At 37.9% G+C, this 16,626-nt stretch overlaps 1 protein-coding gene across 1 annotated transcript in view; it reads left to right on the top strand.

Annotated features, from left to right (window-relative positions):
• SCIN (scinderin) overlaps positions 1-16,002 on the top strand; it is a 72,139-nt gene extending 56,137 nt beyond the window's left edge. Inside the window, exons 11-16 of the mRNA XM_012757169.3 lie at positions 3,401-3,571; positions 8,264-8,441; positions 8,704-8,825; positions 12,468-12,545; positions 14,847-14,907; positions 15,481-16,002. Of these exons, the coding sequence (XP_012612623.1) occupies positions 3,401-3,571; positions 8,264-8,441; positions 8,704-8,825; positions 12,468-12,545; positions 14,847-14,907; positions 15,481-15,608 (738 nt within the window). The 3' untranslated portion in view covers positions 15,609-16,002. The remainder of the gene's footprint in view (positions 1-3,400; positions 3,572-8,263; positions 8,442-8,703; positions 8,826-12,467; positions 12,546-14,846; positions 14,908-15,480) is intronic.
• The last annotated feature ends 624 nt before the right edge of the window (positions 16,003-16,626 follow it).

Here is a 16,626-nt window from a genome sequence, read left to right as displayed (position 1 = left end):
AACAAAACCTGTTAACAGATTTAAGCGATTGAAAGAATCTTCCCATTAGAATCACACTATATGCCAATGATAGTCACTTGATATTTAAAACTGTTCTACCTGTGTTATTACTTCCAGCTGTTGTTAAGCAGATGTTATAGGCAGAAAAATATTCCCAAGATGTTCCCATCCCAGTCCTCAGAATGTGCAAGTATGTTACAAGGCAAAGGAGAGTTAAGGTTGGAGTTGGAGTTAAATTGCTCTCTAGCAGATCTTGAAGTAGGAGATTATCTGGGATTACTGGGTGGGCCCAGTAACCACCAAGGTCCTTATAAGTAAAACAGGGAGGCAGATAGTCAGAGGGATGCAGCCTGAGAAATACTCAGGCAGAAGTCGCTAGCTTTGAAGATGGGAGGGCACCCCAACAAAAGAAGCTACAAAAGGCAAGGAAACAGATTCACTCCTGGAGCTGTTACAAAGGAATATAGCCCTGTGATAGCACAATTTTAGCATAGTGACTAAATTGTTATCTCAGGTTTCAGCCCAGTGACTAAATAAGCCCAGTATTCAGACTTTTGACTTCCAGAACTATAAGATAATACATTTGTGTTATTTTAAGCCACTAAAATCATGGCAATTTGAGCCACAATACCTGTAGTCCCAGCTACTCAGGAGGCTGAAGCAAAGGGATTGCTTGAGCCCCTGGGTTTGAGCCTAGACTGGGCAACCTAATGAGACCCCATTTCTAAAAAACAAATAAATAAAAATAAGTAAATAAATAAAATCATAGTAATTTGTTATAGTAGCAATAGGAAATAGGACAGTATAGAATAAGCACAGATTAATAATTTTCATTAACAAAATTAAAAAGTAGAGTATTTTATACTCTCAAATCATAAAATTGCCTAAGTTATGCTTTGCACAGGCAAACTGAAATAAACCTTGATAAGAGAGCATGGATCCTTATTTTTTCTTTTTAGATGCCAGAATCTTTACTGAAACAAAGTCTAACACCCACAAGTGAGGGGGGAAGGGGAGAAAAAGAAGGAGAACAGAAATGAGAGTGGAGAGAGAGAAAAGATGGGGAGAAAAGGGAAATAAAAGAGGTGGAGAGGAGAGGAGGAAAGGGAAGAGAGAAGAGGAAGACATGGAGGGAGAAATGAGAGGGGAAGGGAGGAGAGAAGAGGAAAGAACAAAGGAGAGAGATGTATTTTTTGGGTATTTCCGAAAATAAAAGAATAAGTTGAGATGATTGAATCTAAATTCAAAATGACAATTTCATATAAATAGAGAGAGAGAGAGCAATTGAGATAGAGAAAAGGGATCCAGAAGGGCTAATGTATTGATTTATTTATTATAAAAATTTGAATGTCATGCAATACCAATATCTAGTTCTAGATCTCCTCACTGTGTCTAAGGGACTGTTTCCAGCCTGGTTCAACCTTCTGTCTTCTTTTCTGAAGTTCAGCTGCTCCTCTTCTTATGTGTATGGGTGAAGTATCTGCTACTTATTTCAAGATCCTTATTAGTAACCACAGGAAACTCTTGGTCTTTCTTAATTCCTTACTGTGTAACTGAAATACATAGTTCAAGGAGACCTGTTTCCCTCTAGTGTGCTGCAATGTGTCTGTCTACTGCTTGTTCCCTGTCCCTACACTAGCACTAGATGGCGCTCGTGCACTCTTCCCCCTCACCCCCGTTCCTAGCTGAGCTGCTGCAGCACTGGAACTATCTCCACCTGTCTGTTTTCTCTGGCCAGTTTTTGAGAAGATGTCTGCCCCCATCGATGAGGCTGAATTTGATTTTCTAGCTGATTTCCTTGCCATCTTGGTACTTGTTAATAGATACATAAAGCAAGTTAGATCTAAATGTAAAGGTGCATATTAACTTTTTTTTAACAAATTAACTTGCTAATTAATTGTTAATTAACAAATTAACAAGTTGATTAACTTCTTTAAATGCATTCAACTTTGCCATTAAGTTGATCCTTAAAGTATTTCTTACCAAATTATTCAAAAACTTTGAATATATGCGTTGTGCCTTACCTATTCCATATTTCAGAGTAGAATATTTGATTTACCCAATTAATGAATTCCCATGAATTGTTTTAACCAGTTGAATCCTGACAAGAAAATGGTAATTTTCAGTTTAATCACCAGGTGGCAGTAGTTTATAATACTGCACACAAAACTAAAGTGCTGTATTGCTGTTTTAAACATTCCTTTCTAGAGTATATTAACAATATTGAAAATTGTTTAATCTACCTTTTTTTCTGTCTAATTTTCCTTTCATATTAGGGGATGGGCCTTAGTCAGTGGCCCCCTTTCTCTTATGTTGGCAATTGAAGTTTTCTCAGTGTTATGTGCAATACTAACCTAAGTGGGTATTCCCTCCTACCCCCATCCCAAGCTCTGGGCCTGTGATTGAAGAAACATTTCCATAATTTACTGCTCACTTATTTGAATGCCTAAGAGTCTTACAAAGTCAGTTATTCTCAATGCTCCCTAGGCCTCTCCATAATGGTAGGTGCATTGGCTTACTCGTTCACCTGGTTTCTAGAAAAAGTTCGATTTTAGCATAAGGCAAAACAAATGGAAAAAGTAAGGGACTGACACAAAATTTGAGCTCTTTATTGTAAGGAAAAAAATACATCAATAGTTTATGTGAAAAATAGGAAATTCTAATCCAATATTTGGTGTTGTCAGGCAAATAATTTACCATTTATTTCTTCATCCTGAAAAGTTTCTTCATCCTGAAAAGTCTTTGTAGTATATAAAAAATAAGTTGCTTGCATTGAACACATCTACTATTGCCATTTCTATAGGTAAGTTAAAAAGTGGAAAGTATGTTCAGTTTTGCCGGGTTTTAATACTTGGATAGAAATCTTCCTGTGTGTGTGACTTTTTAAAATCTCATAAATATGGGGATATAGAAATAATGAGTATGATCATGTGTGATCTTATTTTTTGAAGCCCTTGAATGTACTTCTCTTAACTTTCTGAACCAGACCCAAAACTCATGAGAATCTAGTACTTCTATAAACATGTGTAAAATGTTGATGCTCTTGAAAGAAGAGGCATTTTCCTATAAGTTCACAGACACCAGCACTTTGTGATTGATTTTCTCTTTGGAGACGTGGATGGACAGACTTACGGCAGGCAGTGCTGCAGTATGGCACCGTTGCCCCAACTAGGAACTAGTCAGAGACTCTGTGTCTGGGGTAATGAAAGATTCTTAAGTCAATGAGGAAACTGTGCTTGATTATCATAAACCTATATTTTCTGTTAACCACCATTCTTCCTGCTCCTGACTTTTTAATTTTTATTTTCAAAAAGAAAAAGTAAGAACATGTTTAGAAATACAACCTTCTTTCATTGCACTCTGTATTATATTTCTGCTAATTCCCCCCTCCCCCTCCCAGATCCGAGTCTCCCAAGGCAAAGAGCCTGTTCACCTGCTGAGTTTGTTCAAAGACAAACCGCTCATTATTTACAAGAATGGAACATCAAAGAAAGGAGGTCAGGCACCTGCTCCCCCTACACGCCTCTTTCAAGTCCGGAGAAACCTGGCATCCATCACCAGGATTGTAGAGGTAATGTCACGCATTCAATAAAACATGCCCTAGTTATGGACTTCCCGATGGACCTGAGCCATCAACAAATAGTGGTCTTTAAAACTTGGCAAGCCCACTGTTCACAATAAAAAACACCAAAAGGAGAGTCGAGTGAAAAGTGAAACTCCAAATACCAGGCCTCTCACATTTTTCAACTGCATTGAACCCAAACAAATGAATTTTCAGAATACTGTAACAAATCAAGCTGTCAGAAGAATGAGGCAGCTTAAGCTCTATCTTGAAAGGCCTGAGGTAGACGGATCACACGTGATGGTCAGATGACTGAGCACACTGGGGACATTTAAGTGGGAAGACCCTTGTTTGTACAAGCATAACAAATGTGGGAGGCTCAGCCTGCCTCACTGGATTAGAACCATCACTGTATTGGCCAAATGAGAGGTTCTGACAGCAGCTGGGATAGAAATCAAACCCCTCATCATGGAGACACAAAATAAGACCTCCAGGTATAGACAGGAACAGCCTGCCCAGATTTTTAAATGGCTAAGTGCTTTGACCTGTAGGACAATCCTGTCCCACCTGTATCCCAGTCACCTCAGTCACCACTGAAATCCAAGCCTCCCACGTCACCACTAAACTGCCTGCACATTCTGCACATTCCCTCTACTAACACCTCCCCTCCATGGAGGTCATTCTGCAGAGACCTTAAAACAGGATCGGTCATCTCACCCTCCACCTGCAATCTTTTCTGGAAGCTTCCTGCCTTCTTCACCTTATTGCGCTACAACTGTCCTCTGAGCACAATTCCTGTGCAGCCCTCTTAAGTGGAAGTTAGGTTTTCCCCAGTGCCCACTCACCAGGGCCTCAGGGGTGGACTGGACGGGGTACCCCCCTGGTGTCTTTGATTTCTCTCCTCTCATCAGCCTCTCCCTCCTCCACCCCTCTTATGCTGTCCTCTACTGAGCTGCCCGTCCTTGACTCTTATTCTTTGATGGCTTCAGCCATTGCCTCACTATCTCCATCACTCTGGTTTCTCTCTCCCAACAGCCTTTTCCTTGACTCCATTTCATCTCACATCTTCCTGGTACAATACTCGATGTTGCCATTAGCAATAAATATACCTACGCAGAAATCTCTTTCAATCATCTAATCTCTGACAATCGTCTCTTGCCCTGTGGCTCCTTTACCCCAGGGTGCACGTTCCAGCAATTCTCCAGTCCCGTAGCTGGATCTGTGAAACCCTCCCCATCCTTCATACCCTCCCTGCCTTCCTCTCCCCCCCAGCACCCTCTGCTCTCTGCCGATACCCTGATTCAGAGTTCACAGAGAATATAAATATACTCCCACCTGAATCACCTAATTTACTCCCCTGCAATTTTACCAACTTGTTTTCATCTGTACATACATAATCCCTTTCCCTCCTGTTTTGTGACATAAATATTAAAATTTTATTTATATTTTAAAATGTATAAATATCTTATGTTAGTAATTTTCATATAAATAATGAAGTATTTTATAAATTTATATCAATATATTATTATCCATAAATTAGCAAAGAATAATATGAAGTGATATATCAATAAATAATTTAATAAATGTTTATTACATAGATTAACCAATACAGCTCCTAATTTGGCTCTCTAAGGCCAAATTCCTCCCACCCCCTCCCTGCCCCCAACTTCTGTCTAAGATTCCCTCCTATCTTGCTTTCCTGAGGATGTTCCTAGATTTCTCTTTCTAATGTGTGTATCCCACTTCCAGTTCATCATGATTGCAGGCAATAGTCCCCTTTCTCTTCTGTATCATTAATTGATTCTTCTATCCTGCATCATTTACTTTGAACTACAAAGATGGCAAAAGCCTCCCATCATTTCTTTAAAAACTGTCGTTACTCTGATCTTGATCTTCTCCTACTATCACGTCATTTCTCTGTCCTTTTTAAGAGCATAAATGCTTGAAAGATTTGTCTTGAAACAAAGTTGAAAGAGTCTTCACTCACTCCCATCTCTACTTTTTAAGCCTGTTCTCTCTAAAGCCAGTCCAATCAGGTGTCCATTCCCACCACTCCACTGAAGTAGTTTTCATCTAGTTTGCTTGGTACCTGCCTTGTCCCACAATCAAAGGTTACTTCTCTGATCTCATTTTTTTTTCTTTTCTTTTCTTTTCTCTTTTCTTTTCTTTTCTTTTCTTTTCTTTTCTTTTCTTTTCTTTTCTTTTCTTTTCTTTCCTTTTCTTTTCTTTCTTTCTTTTCTTTTTTTTTTTTGGAGACAGAGTCTTGCCCTGTTGCTCAGGCTAGGGTACTGTTGGCGTCAGCCTAGCTCACAGCAACCTCAAACTCCTGGGCTCAAGCAATCCATCTGCCTCAGCCTCCTGAGTAGCTGGGACCACAGGCATTCGCCACCATGCCCAGCTAATTTTTTCTATATATATTTTTAGTTGTCCAGCTAATTTCTTTCTTTCTTTTCTTTTCTTTTTTTTTTTTTTTTCAGTAGGGATGGAGTCTCGCTCTTGCTCAGGCTGGTCTCAAACTCCTAAGCTCAAAGGACCCACCCGCCTGGGCCTCCCATAGTGCTAGGATTACAGGAGTGAGCCACCACACCCAGCCTAATCTCATTTGTCTTAACCTCCCACCAGCATTTGCCAGAGTCAACCTTTTCTGTTTTTTGAACACTTTTTTTTTTTTTTTCACTAGGGGTCCATAATACCATAAATATCATGATTTCTTCCAAACCTACCGGTCACTTTTCTAGGGGCAATTTTGCTGGAGTTTCTTCTTCTGCTTGACCTCTAAGCACTTGAGTGCTCCAAGGCTCAGTCTTGGCCCCCTTCATAGTGGTCTCATTCAGTCATATAGTTTAAGTGCCAGCATGTATTAATACACAGATCTCATCCAGAACATTCTGTGCACAGATTCTGCTGTGTTCACTTACAACTAACTTTTTTAAACTATCAAATCGATAGTTAAGCTTTCTTCTGTGGGCATTCTCAGTTGATTTCAGATGGAAAAGCCAAGCAAAATGTATCATTGTTATATTCCTGATCACTCCCACAGTACTCATTTCTTTATGAGACATCATCAGTGGCTTGCACTGCATCTCCTCATTTTCTTACAGCCTCTCACACCAGCTTCAACATTCCCAGCCTCTCTGAAAATGCACTAGTCAAGATCATTTTATAAGGTATACTGTCTTCCTCTCCTGGCAGGCTAAAGCTTTACAAATGTTCTGTTGTAGGTCTTCCTCCCTGATCTCTCCCCAGTCTTGGCACAGGCCTCTTGCCACCTTCCCTCCATCATCCCAGCTCTTGCCTCTGTACCAACAAGGGCACATAAGGGTTAGAAATTGGAAGCCCTGAAAGCCAGATTTGGTTTGTGTAATCCTCCATCAGCACATCTGATAGAGTCCTTGGAACTTTGTCTGTTAGGTCTCATTCCTTCTGGTAGAGTACCATAACTTCCCCCCTGAGTGGTACCCATCCTTGAGACATGTCTTTAAAACTTCCAACAGCTGTTCCTTCCTCCTCTAGTCTTCTCTCTGGGGACACGGTCCCAGCAAACCTAGTGAAATTCAACTTTCCACATAGCTGATGCCTTCGTCCTGGCAGTTCAGTGTGGTTGGCCAAGTAGCATCATTTGGCACAGCAGGTTACCCCAGCCTTCTTGACAGATTTTCTTCACTTGGCCTTAAGATCACCACACCCTCTTGTTTTCTTCTTCCCTCTCTGCTGCAAGGTCTCATTCTTGGTTACTGGCTCTTCTTCCTGTCTTTGGAATCACACATCACATTCAGTTCCACAATTATGCATAAAGTGATACACAGTGGTGTAGCAACACAATCATACGGCTGGGCAGTTCTCACAGAGACAGACACAAAGTCACCAAATCAGAAGGTCACAGACACAAGCCCATCCTAGGGCCTTTGTGCTCACTACCAAGCCTGAGACTCTGCACGTGCCTTGTCCCTGTTCAGAGATTGCACCTTCAGCTTCAACCTGGGGCAGAGTCTGGACCCAGCCAGGCCCCTGTCACTCCTCTGTGGGCCACATGGACTAGAACCATGCTCACGTGGCGGATTCCAGACAGTGTCCGCAGCTTCTCAGTTGGAAGGAAGAAGTATGTTAGTGCTGTGCTTTTAATTCCCCATAAATAGCATCTTATAATTTAAGCTATAATTAATCTGTGCCTGAAGAATCTCTTAGTGAATGTATAGTATTATCTCTTTGCCAGTATTGAATTCCATTCCCTGTTTTATGTTGTTTAGGTTTCCATTTGATTATTTGATAAACTGTGTCTCAAGTGGAGGAGGAAAAAACTGAATATCTTTGCTTTAGTTATGTCATTTATGAATGCTATGCCCTCTTTTGAATCGTCAATTATAGCCCATCCTGTTCTTATGGTATCTTTGAATATTATTCTTGTTACTTTCCAAAACCCTTAATCCCTGTAAGTTAAGTTTGATTAATTTTATTCTTGGACCCTTGTGCTACTAGTGTTTTGAGGTCCCTTGAGCATTAGAGGGACACAGACCAAAGGGCTCCTACTCTAATATTTCAAACACCACAGTGGTGTCCCAGGGCTGCCCTGAATTAGTTTCCTGGGATAGGGCAGAAGGCTGTGAATGGTTTGTCACAGTCACAGCTTCTGGGACATATATATTGAGGGAGCAGCAATGAATTTGAATCACTGTATTATTTCTCTTCATATTCATACTCTAGGTTGATGTTGATGCAAATTCACTGAATTCCAATGATGTTTTTGTGTTGAAACTGCCACAAAATAGTGGCTACATCTGGAGAGGAAAAGGTGCTAGCCAGGAGGAGGAGAAAGGAGCAGAATACGTAGCAAGTGTTCTCAAGTGCAAAACCTTAAGGATTCAGGAAGGCGAGGAACCAGGTGTGTGCTGTGGGGTCAATGACACTTACCAGAATTATTGTTTGATATGACTGCTAATCAATTTTTTCATGAACAGGTAACTTTGTAATGACTATAGGGGTTAAGAAACCCTCTCTTAGTTGCAAAAGTGGGTGATGGTACCGGGTATGTTTAAGTAACTTCTTAACATTAAAGTCAAGGTGAGATGTTATTGTTAATGTAAAGCAATACCAACCATATGCTCCTAAAAAATGCACTGGATAGCTAACTGTGTTTTTCACAGAGGAGTTCTGGAATTCCCTTGGAGGAAAAAAAGACTACCAGACCTCACCACTACTAGAAACCCAGGCTGAAGACCATCCACCTCGACTTTACGGCTGCTCTAACAAAACTGGAAGATTCATCGTAAGTGTCTTTAAAAATATCCTGAAATAAAAAACAAAAAAACAGTGAGACAGAACCTAACAACATTGGGAGAGGCATTCCCATGTTGGCTTTGACACTTTCCAGAGGTGTCACTGTTCTCATTCTCAGTTTCAGCTTACCTGCCAACCACGGATGACAATCTTTTCTCTACACAGGGTCGTTTTAAGGGTCAGTGATGTAATGGATATGAAAGCCTTAAAATTGTAGTGCAATTTTATAAATTGAGCTACTCTTAAAAATATCAGCCACTTTACATCCATGTCAGCATGCCGTAGATGCTGTATGAAAATGTATGTGAATAGATTTGCTAATTTAATAACTTCACACTTTCTGCGGGCAGCAATAGTTGTCTGTGATCAAACTATGTAAATTTTACATGTAATTTCCCCAGGGGAATCAAAATTTTTACTGTGTCAACTGAATAAAAAAAATATTATGGAAATATTATCATCATTGGGCAAAATCACAGAGGAGAGCTACTTATACACCTGTAAATTAGTTGGAATCAACAGGAATGTTGTATTTTAGTCATTAGCAGGTTTTGACTTCTGGGCAGTAAGAAGTAAAATTAGAAGTATGTGTGTAAATGTCTTAACTTTCAGATTGCTATAAGAAAAATAGCATTGACTCGGAGGTTTAAACAGCAAACACTTATTTCTTATATTTCTGAAGGCTGGAAAGTCCAAGATCAAGGCACCAGCAGATCTGGTGTCTGGTGAGGGCCCACTTCCTAGCCTTCTTGTATATTCACATGACCAAAAGAGCATAACATCCCTTTCTCTTCTAACAAGGACTCTGATAACCACATGACCAACCTCAAGACCTCATCTAAAATTATTTACCTTCCAAAAGCCCCACCTCCTACTACCATGTCACTGGGGGTTAGGGCTTCACCATAAAAATTTGGGAAAGAAACAAACATGCAATCCATAACAGCACAAGAGTGGTTTTATACTGGGCTCTGAAATACCCTCTGGGTCCACAACCCTTCACCACAGTTTACCAGAAAAATTCTTCTTTCTCTGTTTGATATAGTAGGCTTTTCATAAATTTTTCATTAAAGAATGAATTTCTCAGCCTAAATACCACTGAAAAAAAAACCAAACAAAAAAGAATGAATTGCTTTTTCATTTAAAATTTGACCTACAGATTTGGTCAACATGCCTTAGTGAATGCAAACTTCATTTTTCAATACACGTGCAAGAAGATTTCCTATGTACTTCCTCAGGTTCTTTGATTACTAGAAATAAAATTTGTTGATGAAGAAACTATTCATGTATAAGCCCCACTTGAAGCTTATAAGTGATTTGACCTAAAAATTAAAGATTTAAATAGTGCATTGAGATAAATATTTGGTTGTTGGGCACAATTTGCTCACCTACTTTACCAGAAATCCCTGAATTTCCTGTATTTTGTAAATTTGTCATTGGAAAAATCTGCTGTTTTATTGTTTTGACTGTTAATTTGATATTGCATCTAAACAACTCATTTTTCAGCATATGCTTCTATAATTTCTTACTAATATTTTTTGCTAATATTGCTATACATTAGGTATTTGTTTCTAGGAAAGATAAATTTTACAAAAATAAATACCTAGGCTTTGTTCTCAGTCAGGTTTTTAAAAAATCTGTTAGTCTTTATCTGGCTTTTTGTTATGCACATATATTAGCCTTTAATAGAAATACACATTTCCTCTATACCTACTCATTTTCTTGTTTGATATATGGAGCACCTTCTGCTACCTTCACAGTTAAAGGAAAAAGATTGTTGCTAATAAGTATTTGATCTTATAATCGCTATGAGAAAGCAAGCTTTACACGTGTAGATTCATAAAAGGCAGCAGAACCTATTAGTTAAAGACACAGCTTTTAAAACCAGTCTGCCTATGTGATACCACTTACCTGGTGATATTACTTACTGGCTGTTTGCCTTTAAAGTGGCTGGTTACCATTGTTTTCTCCACTGTAAAATGAGGATAGTCGTAGTACCTACTTCATAGGATTATTGCTGATACTAAATTAGTTATTGCATACAAAAGATTATACTAGCACCTGGCACCAAGTAAGTGGTATTTAAGGTTTTTGTTTTTTTAAAAAAATCATTATTTGATTGGTACATATCCTGTAAAAAGATAATATGAACAAATTTCTTTTCCTTTAAATGGTCAGGGGTTTTTTTGTTTGTTTATTTATTTGTTTTGTATAATAGTCTCAAAAATCTCATCAGATTACAACAATCATGAATTGTCATGCTCAGAGGTCTGCAGGCTGCCTGGGACTAGGTTAATCTAGGCTGGTGTTGGCTGGAAGGTTCTCCTTCAGGCTGCAGTTTGGGTTTATGCATGTTTTTCCTGTGAAAGCGCCAAGGAACACAATAAGGGCCCTACTGAGTCACATTTGCTAATATGGCATGGCCAAGGCCACAGTCACCTCCACCTACTCAACTGCACTGTAAAATCAGATGGCAGAGGGAGGCATCCCTGTAAAGAACTGGGAACTGTAATCCAAACTCCTGCCTATGGATCAGGGAGGTTGTTTTCATCCAGAATTCTCTATAAGTTAACGCATGCCCATTGGCATTGGGTGGATTAAACTATCTTTCCCCATTACCTTTTAATGTTACCTATAGAGAACACAATTTAACCCATTAAAAATAAAAATCATGAAATTTTGCATATGCAATGTTATGTTGTAATGTCATCTTTTTGAAAATTGTTGACTTATTAAAATGACCAAACCTATTGACTTGCTAAAACTAATCTGGGCCTACAAAATGAAAAACAATTTTGTTCTCAGGCCATAAAGTAAAATGTCTTCATGGACCATGTAGATGACATAAATCTGTGAATCAACTTGTCATAAAGAACTGGAAGTACAGAGAATTGTGGGCAAATAGACTATATATGTCCTACCTGGGCATTCAAATGTATCAAGCTTAAATGATGATATTCAGAAAATATGATTAAATATAGAATTTATTTGAGTACAAAGCTTCAGGATTAGCCACTTGGGAAACAGCAACTCCAAACGAATGGGGTCAGAATTCCAAAGTGAATTTAAGGTTTCCCTGATACAGGCAGAAACAGAGAAATTTTAGCAGGGTTACAACATTTTTCATACACAACCAGTGCATTCATTGTAGTGATTTGATTGATTATAGTTTGCAACATTCCAAGGAAGATTATTACTCCAGGAGGAAGGGTAGTGATCTGAGAGGTTCTTATTTCTGACACTGTTTGGTTTTCATAATAATTTACAGAAAAAAAAAAAAAGGCAGAAGTTGCAGCTGCATGCCTCATGACTCAGGCCATACATAGTCACATTCCTCTCAAGGCTCAGAATAATCTAAGGTTCTAACAGCTTTAAGTTTGAATTATTTAAATTCATAAATTCAATGTGCAATATAAAGCACTGTGCTAGCCAAATAAGATACCATTAGTTTGTGATACCAAATTAAACAGATGAACAATTAGTTAAATGTTTATTACCTAAAAAGGAAGAAAACAATGACTACCGTATTTTATTTTCACTGTATTCTAAAATAATACATGGCATTTATATCCTGTATATTAGAAAAATTACTGCTTTACTGTTTGGCCATAAAACTTTTCATACATTTCAGATTGAAGAGGTTCCAGGAGAGTTCACTCAGGATGATTTAGCAGAAGATGATGTCATGTTACTAGATGCTTGGGAACAGGTAAAACTATACTTTGTTCACAAGAGAATGCATTTATAGTTGGGAACTGACAGAACCTGCTTTGAGAAATGGCAAGTCTAATAATAAATGGGCTTAGAGATTTAAGTTGTATTTAAAAGAAACTCAGGAAACAAGAGTTTGGCAAAAAATAAAATTGATAAATATTGCAAGTTGATTTCTTACTGTGGAAATAATTCCATGGCTTCCACTTTTGGCTTTTCAGTTGTTGGCCAAAAAACCTTTTATTTGTAAAATTCCCTCACTCCTAATTTATTCATAATTCATTTAACTGATGAGTGCATTAATGTGTACAATGCCACTGGGGTAAAAATATTCAGAATTTCTCTTGAAATTGACAAGTAGTCATAGGGGACCCCTTCCCTGGGGAAGAAACAGAATGGTTTTGAATCTACATAGTAAAATATGTTACTCTTATATATATCTTAATTTTGGAGGAAACAATTGATGATTCCACATGCCACATCTTATAGTTATTTTAATGTGCATGTAAATTAATAGTGAAAGGAAAAATAAATATGTTGTGAACTAAATCGTATAGAACAAGTATGAAATGCTTTGCTTATCTGAATTAGGCTTAGTCTTGGAGTCAAGTGCAGAGATTGTTACTTTTAGGTCTGTTCCTAATCGAGAAGCCATTTAGTTATATTACACCTTAGCTTCTAGTCTACAATGGCCTTATTTGAATTAAGGATCTAGTCTCAGATTCTTCCCAAGTAAATGGATCATATTGATATGAGATTTAAAAGTTCATGTCAATAAAACACCTTTGTGGGTTTAATAATTAAATGAGTTACATTTCCTTATTCAGAAGTATTTAACTATTCTCATTTGTAGTTGAAGGAGTTTGGGAAATTCCACCCTAACTCTGTTGTTTCTACTGTCATGGATACCTGAGAATATTTCTGGTACTGGGTTTCATTTTTAAAATCATACTTTTCATTTGCATTTCTATGCTGCTGAAGGGACCAAGGCCCTTGGCCCCCCTAAAGGTTCCCTGAAAAGTCACTGCCTCTGACATGAGGCAGATTGGTGAATAGGAGCAAAGGCATACAAATTTCTTACCAGGCACAGGAGTCATACAAAATATGAAAACTCAAAAGAGGCTGCGCTAGGTGGTTCACGCCTGTAATCCTAGCACTCTGGGAAGCTGAGGCAGGTGGATAGCTCAAGGTCAAGAGTTCGAAACCAGCCTGAGCAAGAGCAAGACCTCATGTCTACTAAAAATAGAAAGAAATTAAAAATATAAATGAAAATATATAGAAAAACTAAAAATATATAGAAAAAAATTAGCCAGGCATGGTGGCACATGCCTGTAGTCCCAGCTACTTGGGAGGCTGAGGCAGAAGGATTGCCTGAGCGCAGGAGTTTGAGGTTGCTGTGAGCTAGTCTGACACCATGGCACTCTAGCCCAGGCAACACAGTGAGACTATGTCACACACACACACACACACACACACACACACACACACACACACACAAAAAAAAAAAAAAACTCAAAAGAAATGGCCAGATGGTTGATACTTTTACACCAGCTTGAGGTTACAGAAACAAGAGGGGCCTGGAGTGTGGCGAGGTGGGTTATGGGATGGGGAGAAGAGGAGGCCTGGCTAGGGTGGGCTTGTTATACAGATGAAACCTCACAGGTAGCAACCCTTAGAGAATACATGGGAAATGATTCTTTCAGACTTTTAAAGGTGTCAGACTCTCAGTTAATCTTTCCTAGATCTGTACAAGGGAGGACCTCAGAGAAAGCCCTGCTGGATCAATACAGGTTTTCTTTACAGGTGCAAATCTCCCCCACGAAAGCCAGCTTTGCAGGTCTACTTCTGTTTTCAGGCCCCTGAATAGCCATCTCAAAATATGTCAAAGTATATTTTGAGGGGAAATATTTGGTTTCCTTTAACTGCTTTCCCATCCCAGGGGACAGATGCCAGAAAATTAGACAATCTGTTGTTTTCGTGAAAGATCACTTCACAAACTAGAAAATACCATGTAAACATAAAGTGTCAGAGTGTGAAATCTAGAGTCAAACTGGATGTAAATTTAGGTGTCTCCTGACAAGTGTAAACATTGGGGAAATGATTAGAATTCTTTGGGCCTCCACCTCCACCTCCCTAACTTCTGGGGTTGTTGTAAAGATTGAATGAGCAGTGTGTGTGTGTGTGTGTGTGTGTGTGTGTGTGTGTGTGTGTCTGTTTGTGAGTGAAGAACTTTGCATAGGGCCTAGCGCTGAGCCAACACTCCAAAAACAGTACATGTTGTTATTGTTTCATTTTTCAGATATTTATTTGGATTGGAAAAGATGCTAATGAAGTTGAGAAAACAGAATCTTTGAAGTCTGGTAAGATCCCATGGACAATTACGTCAGTAACCTGACTGCTTTTTGCCACCAGATCTTCCAAAAATATATATCAAAACTGAGAAGTAGCTTAGCTTTCATCTTCAGAACTAAAAAGTAATGGCATTTTTTTAAACTGAAGAATTTCAGAATGTGCACAAGAAAAAGATGTTTTGTTACCTAATTTAGAATATAATCTTATCGATTCATTCTGATAAACTTAAATTCACTTAAGCCCTTGTTTTAATATGAGAAGAGTAAAACCTCCATAACTGTGAGAGCCTAGATTTTTTTTTAACTTAATGCTGTTCTTTCTGGCACAATTTTCTTTTTATTTAAAGTATAGCAATGATTATGCCATCAAAATAATTCCATAAAGTTTTGAATTTTTTTCAGGCATTAATGAGACTCATTATGCTTTCCATAGCAGATGAGAGAAATCAAAAAGAAATTGTTTATATTTGTCTACTTGAGAGCAATGAAAATTTATTACTTTTACTGGAAGAATTCTAATTCTGTGGTTATTTTAGTTTAGCCAAAGCTAACTGAATTTATATGTTTTTGCAACTCTTTTAGCCAAGATGTACCTTCAGACAGACCCTTCTGGAAGAGACAAGAGGACACCAATTGTCATCATAAAACAGGGCCATGAGCCACCCACATTCACAGGCTGGTTCCTAGGCTGGAATTCCAGCAGGTGGTAAATTTATTTTTGTAAAAAGCAAACAAACAAACATAATTGGGCAGTTGTACCACCGCTGGCTTTTTTTTTGAGGGGTGAGATGGGGGGGACTTTTTTGTTTGTTTTTTTAGCTTTAAAAAATTAACCTTAACCAAATGGCTATTTTTGAATGCCTCGTATTGGTTTGAAATGCTTTTTAAACTGGAATTTCCTTATGTTAATGTATTAAAATAACCTAAAATAAATTTTTGTCATAGGGCAATAGTAGCTCTTCTAGAAACTGATTTATATCTTTTTATAGGACCTCTTAAAAGTAAAAGGCTATGCACAATCTAGAGGGATTTCTCAGGTAGGACATTTTATAACTCAGCAGTCATTAGCCAAATTTGTTCTTGGACATACCAGAGAAGAAAGCTGTAATGTCTTAGAGGTTATTCTCTTTTCTATATACTGTGTTTAAAAGAATTGTATATTTGCAGTAAAGTTTATGTTAAGATGGCTTTTAAAATTGGTTGTTATTTTCCTCCTTTAGTGAGTGTGACTTTGATGCCATTAATTTCTAAGTGTCATTTTTTTAAGAGGAACTTTCATTTTTACCTTTTTAAAAGCCTTTGAAAACACAGCTCTTTCATGACAAAATAAATTGTATTCTTCTCCACTTAGATATATATATTTGACAGTACATGTTTAATATCACAAATGATACATACAGAAAAACCCCAGTAATGTTGTTTTTCAATAATAAAACAACTCTATTTGAAAAGGTTTTGTGTTGTGACATTTTATTCAAATTTGGTAGGAGTTAATTACATTATTAATTTTAAAGTTAAATACTTTTATGCATACATATTTATATATTTAATATTTCTTAATTCATCCTCATTAAGTGGTTAAGATTAAATAACTTTTCCATGGTTGGATAATCATGAAAAATTTTAAATATTGTATAGCACATATGAAACATGGGCCTCCAGAAGACAGGAGTTGGGACAGAATCTAGAGCCCCAATAAGGGAGAAAGGACTTTGGTAGTGGGGTAGA

Source organism: Microcebus murinus, chromosome 9, assembly GCF_040939455.1.
Source record: "Microcebus murinus isolate Inina chromosome 9, M.murinus_Inina_mat1.0, whole genome shotgun sequence".
Classification (NCBI taxonomy): domain Eukaryota; kingdom Metazoa; phylum Chordata; class Mammalia; order Primates; family Cheirogaleidae; genus Microcebus; species Microcebus murinus.
The sequence above is the reverse complement of the archived record's forward strand: the minus strand, read 5'-3'. Positions and strand labels throughout refer to the sequence as shown.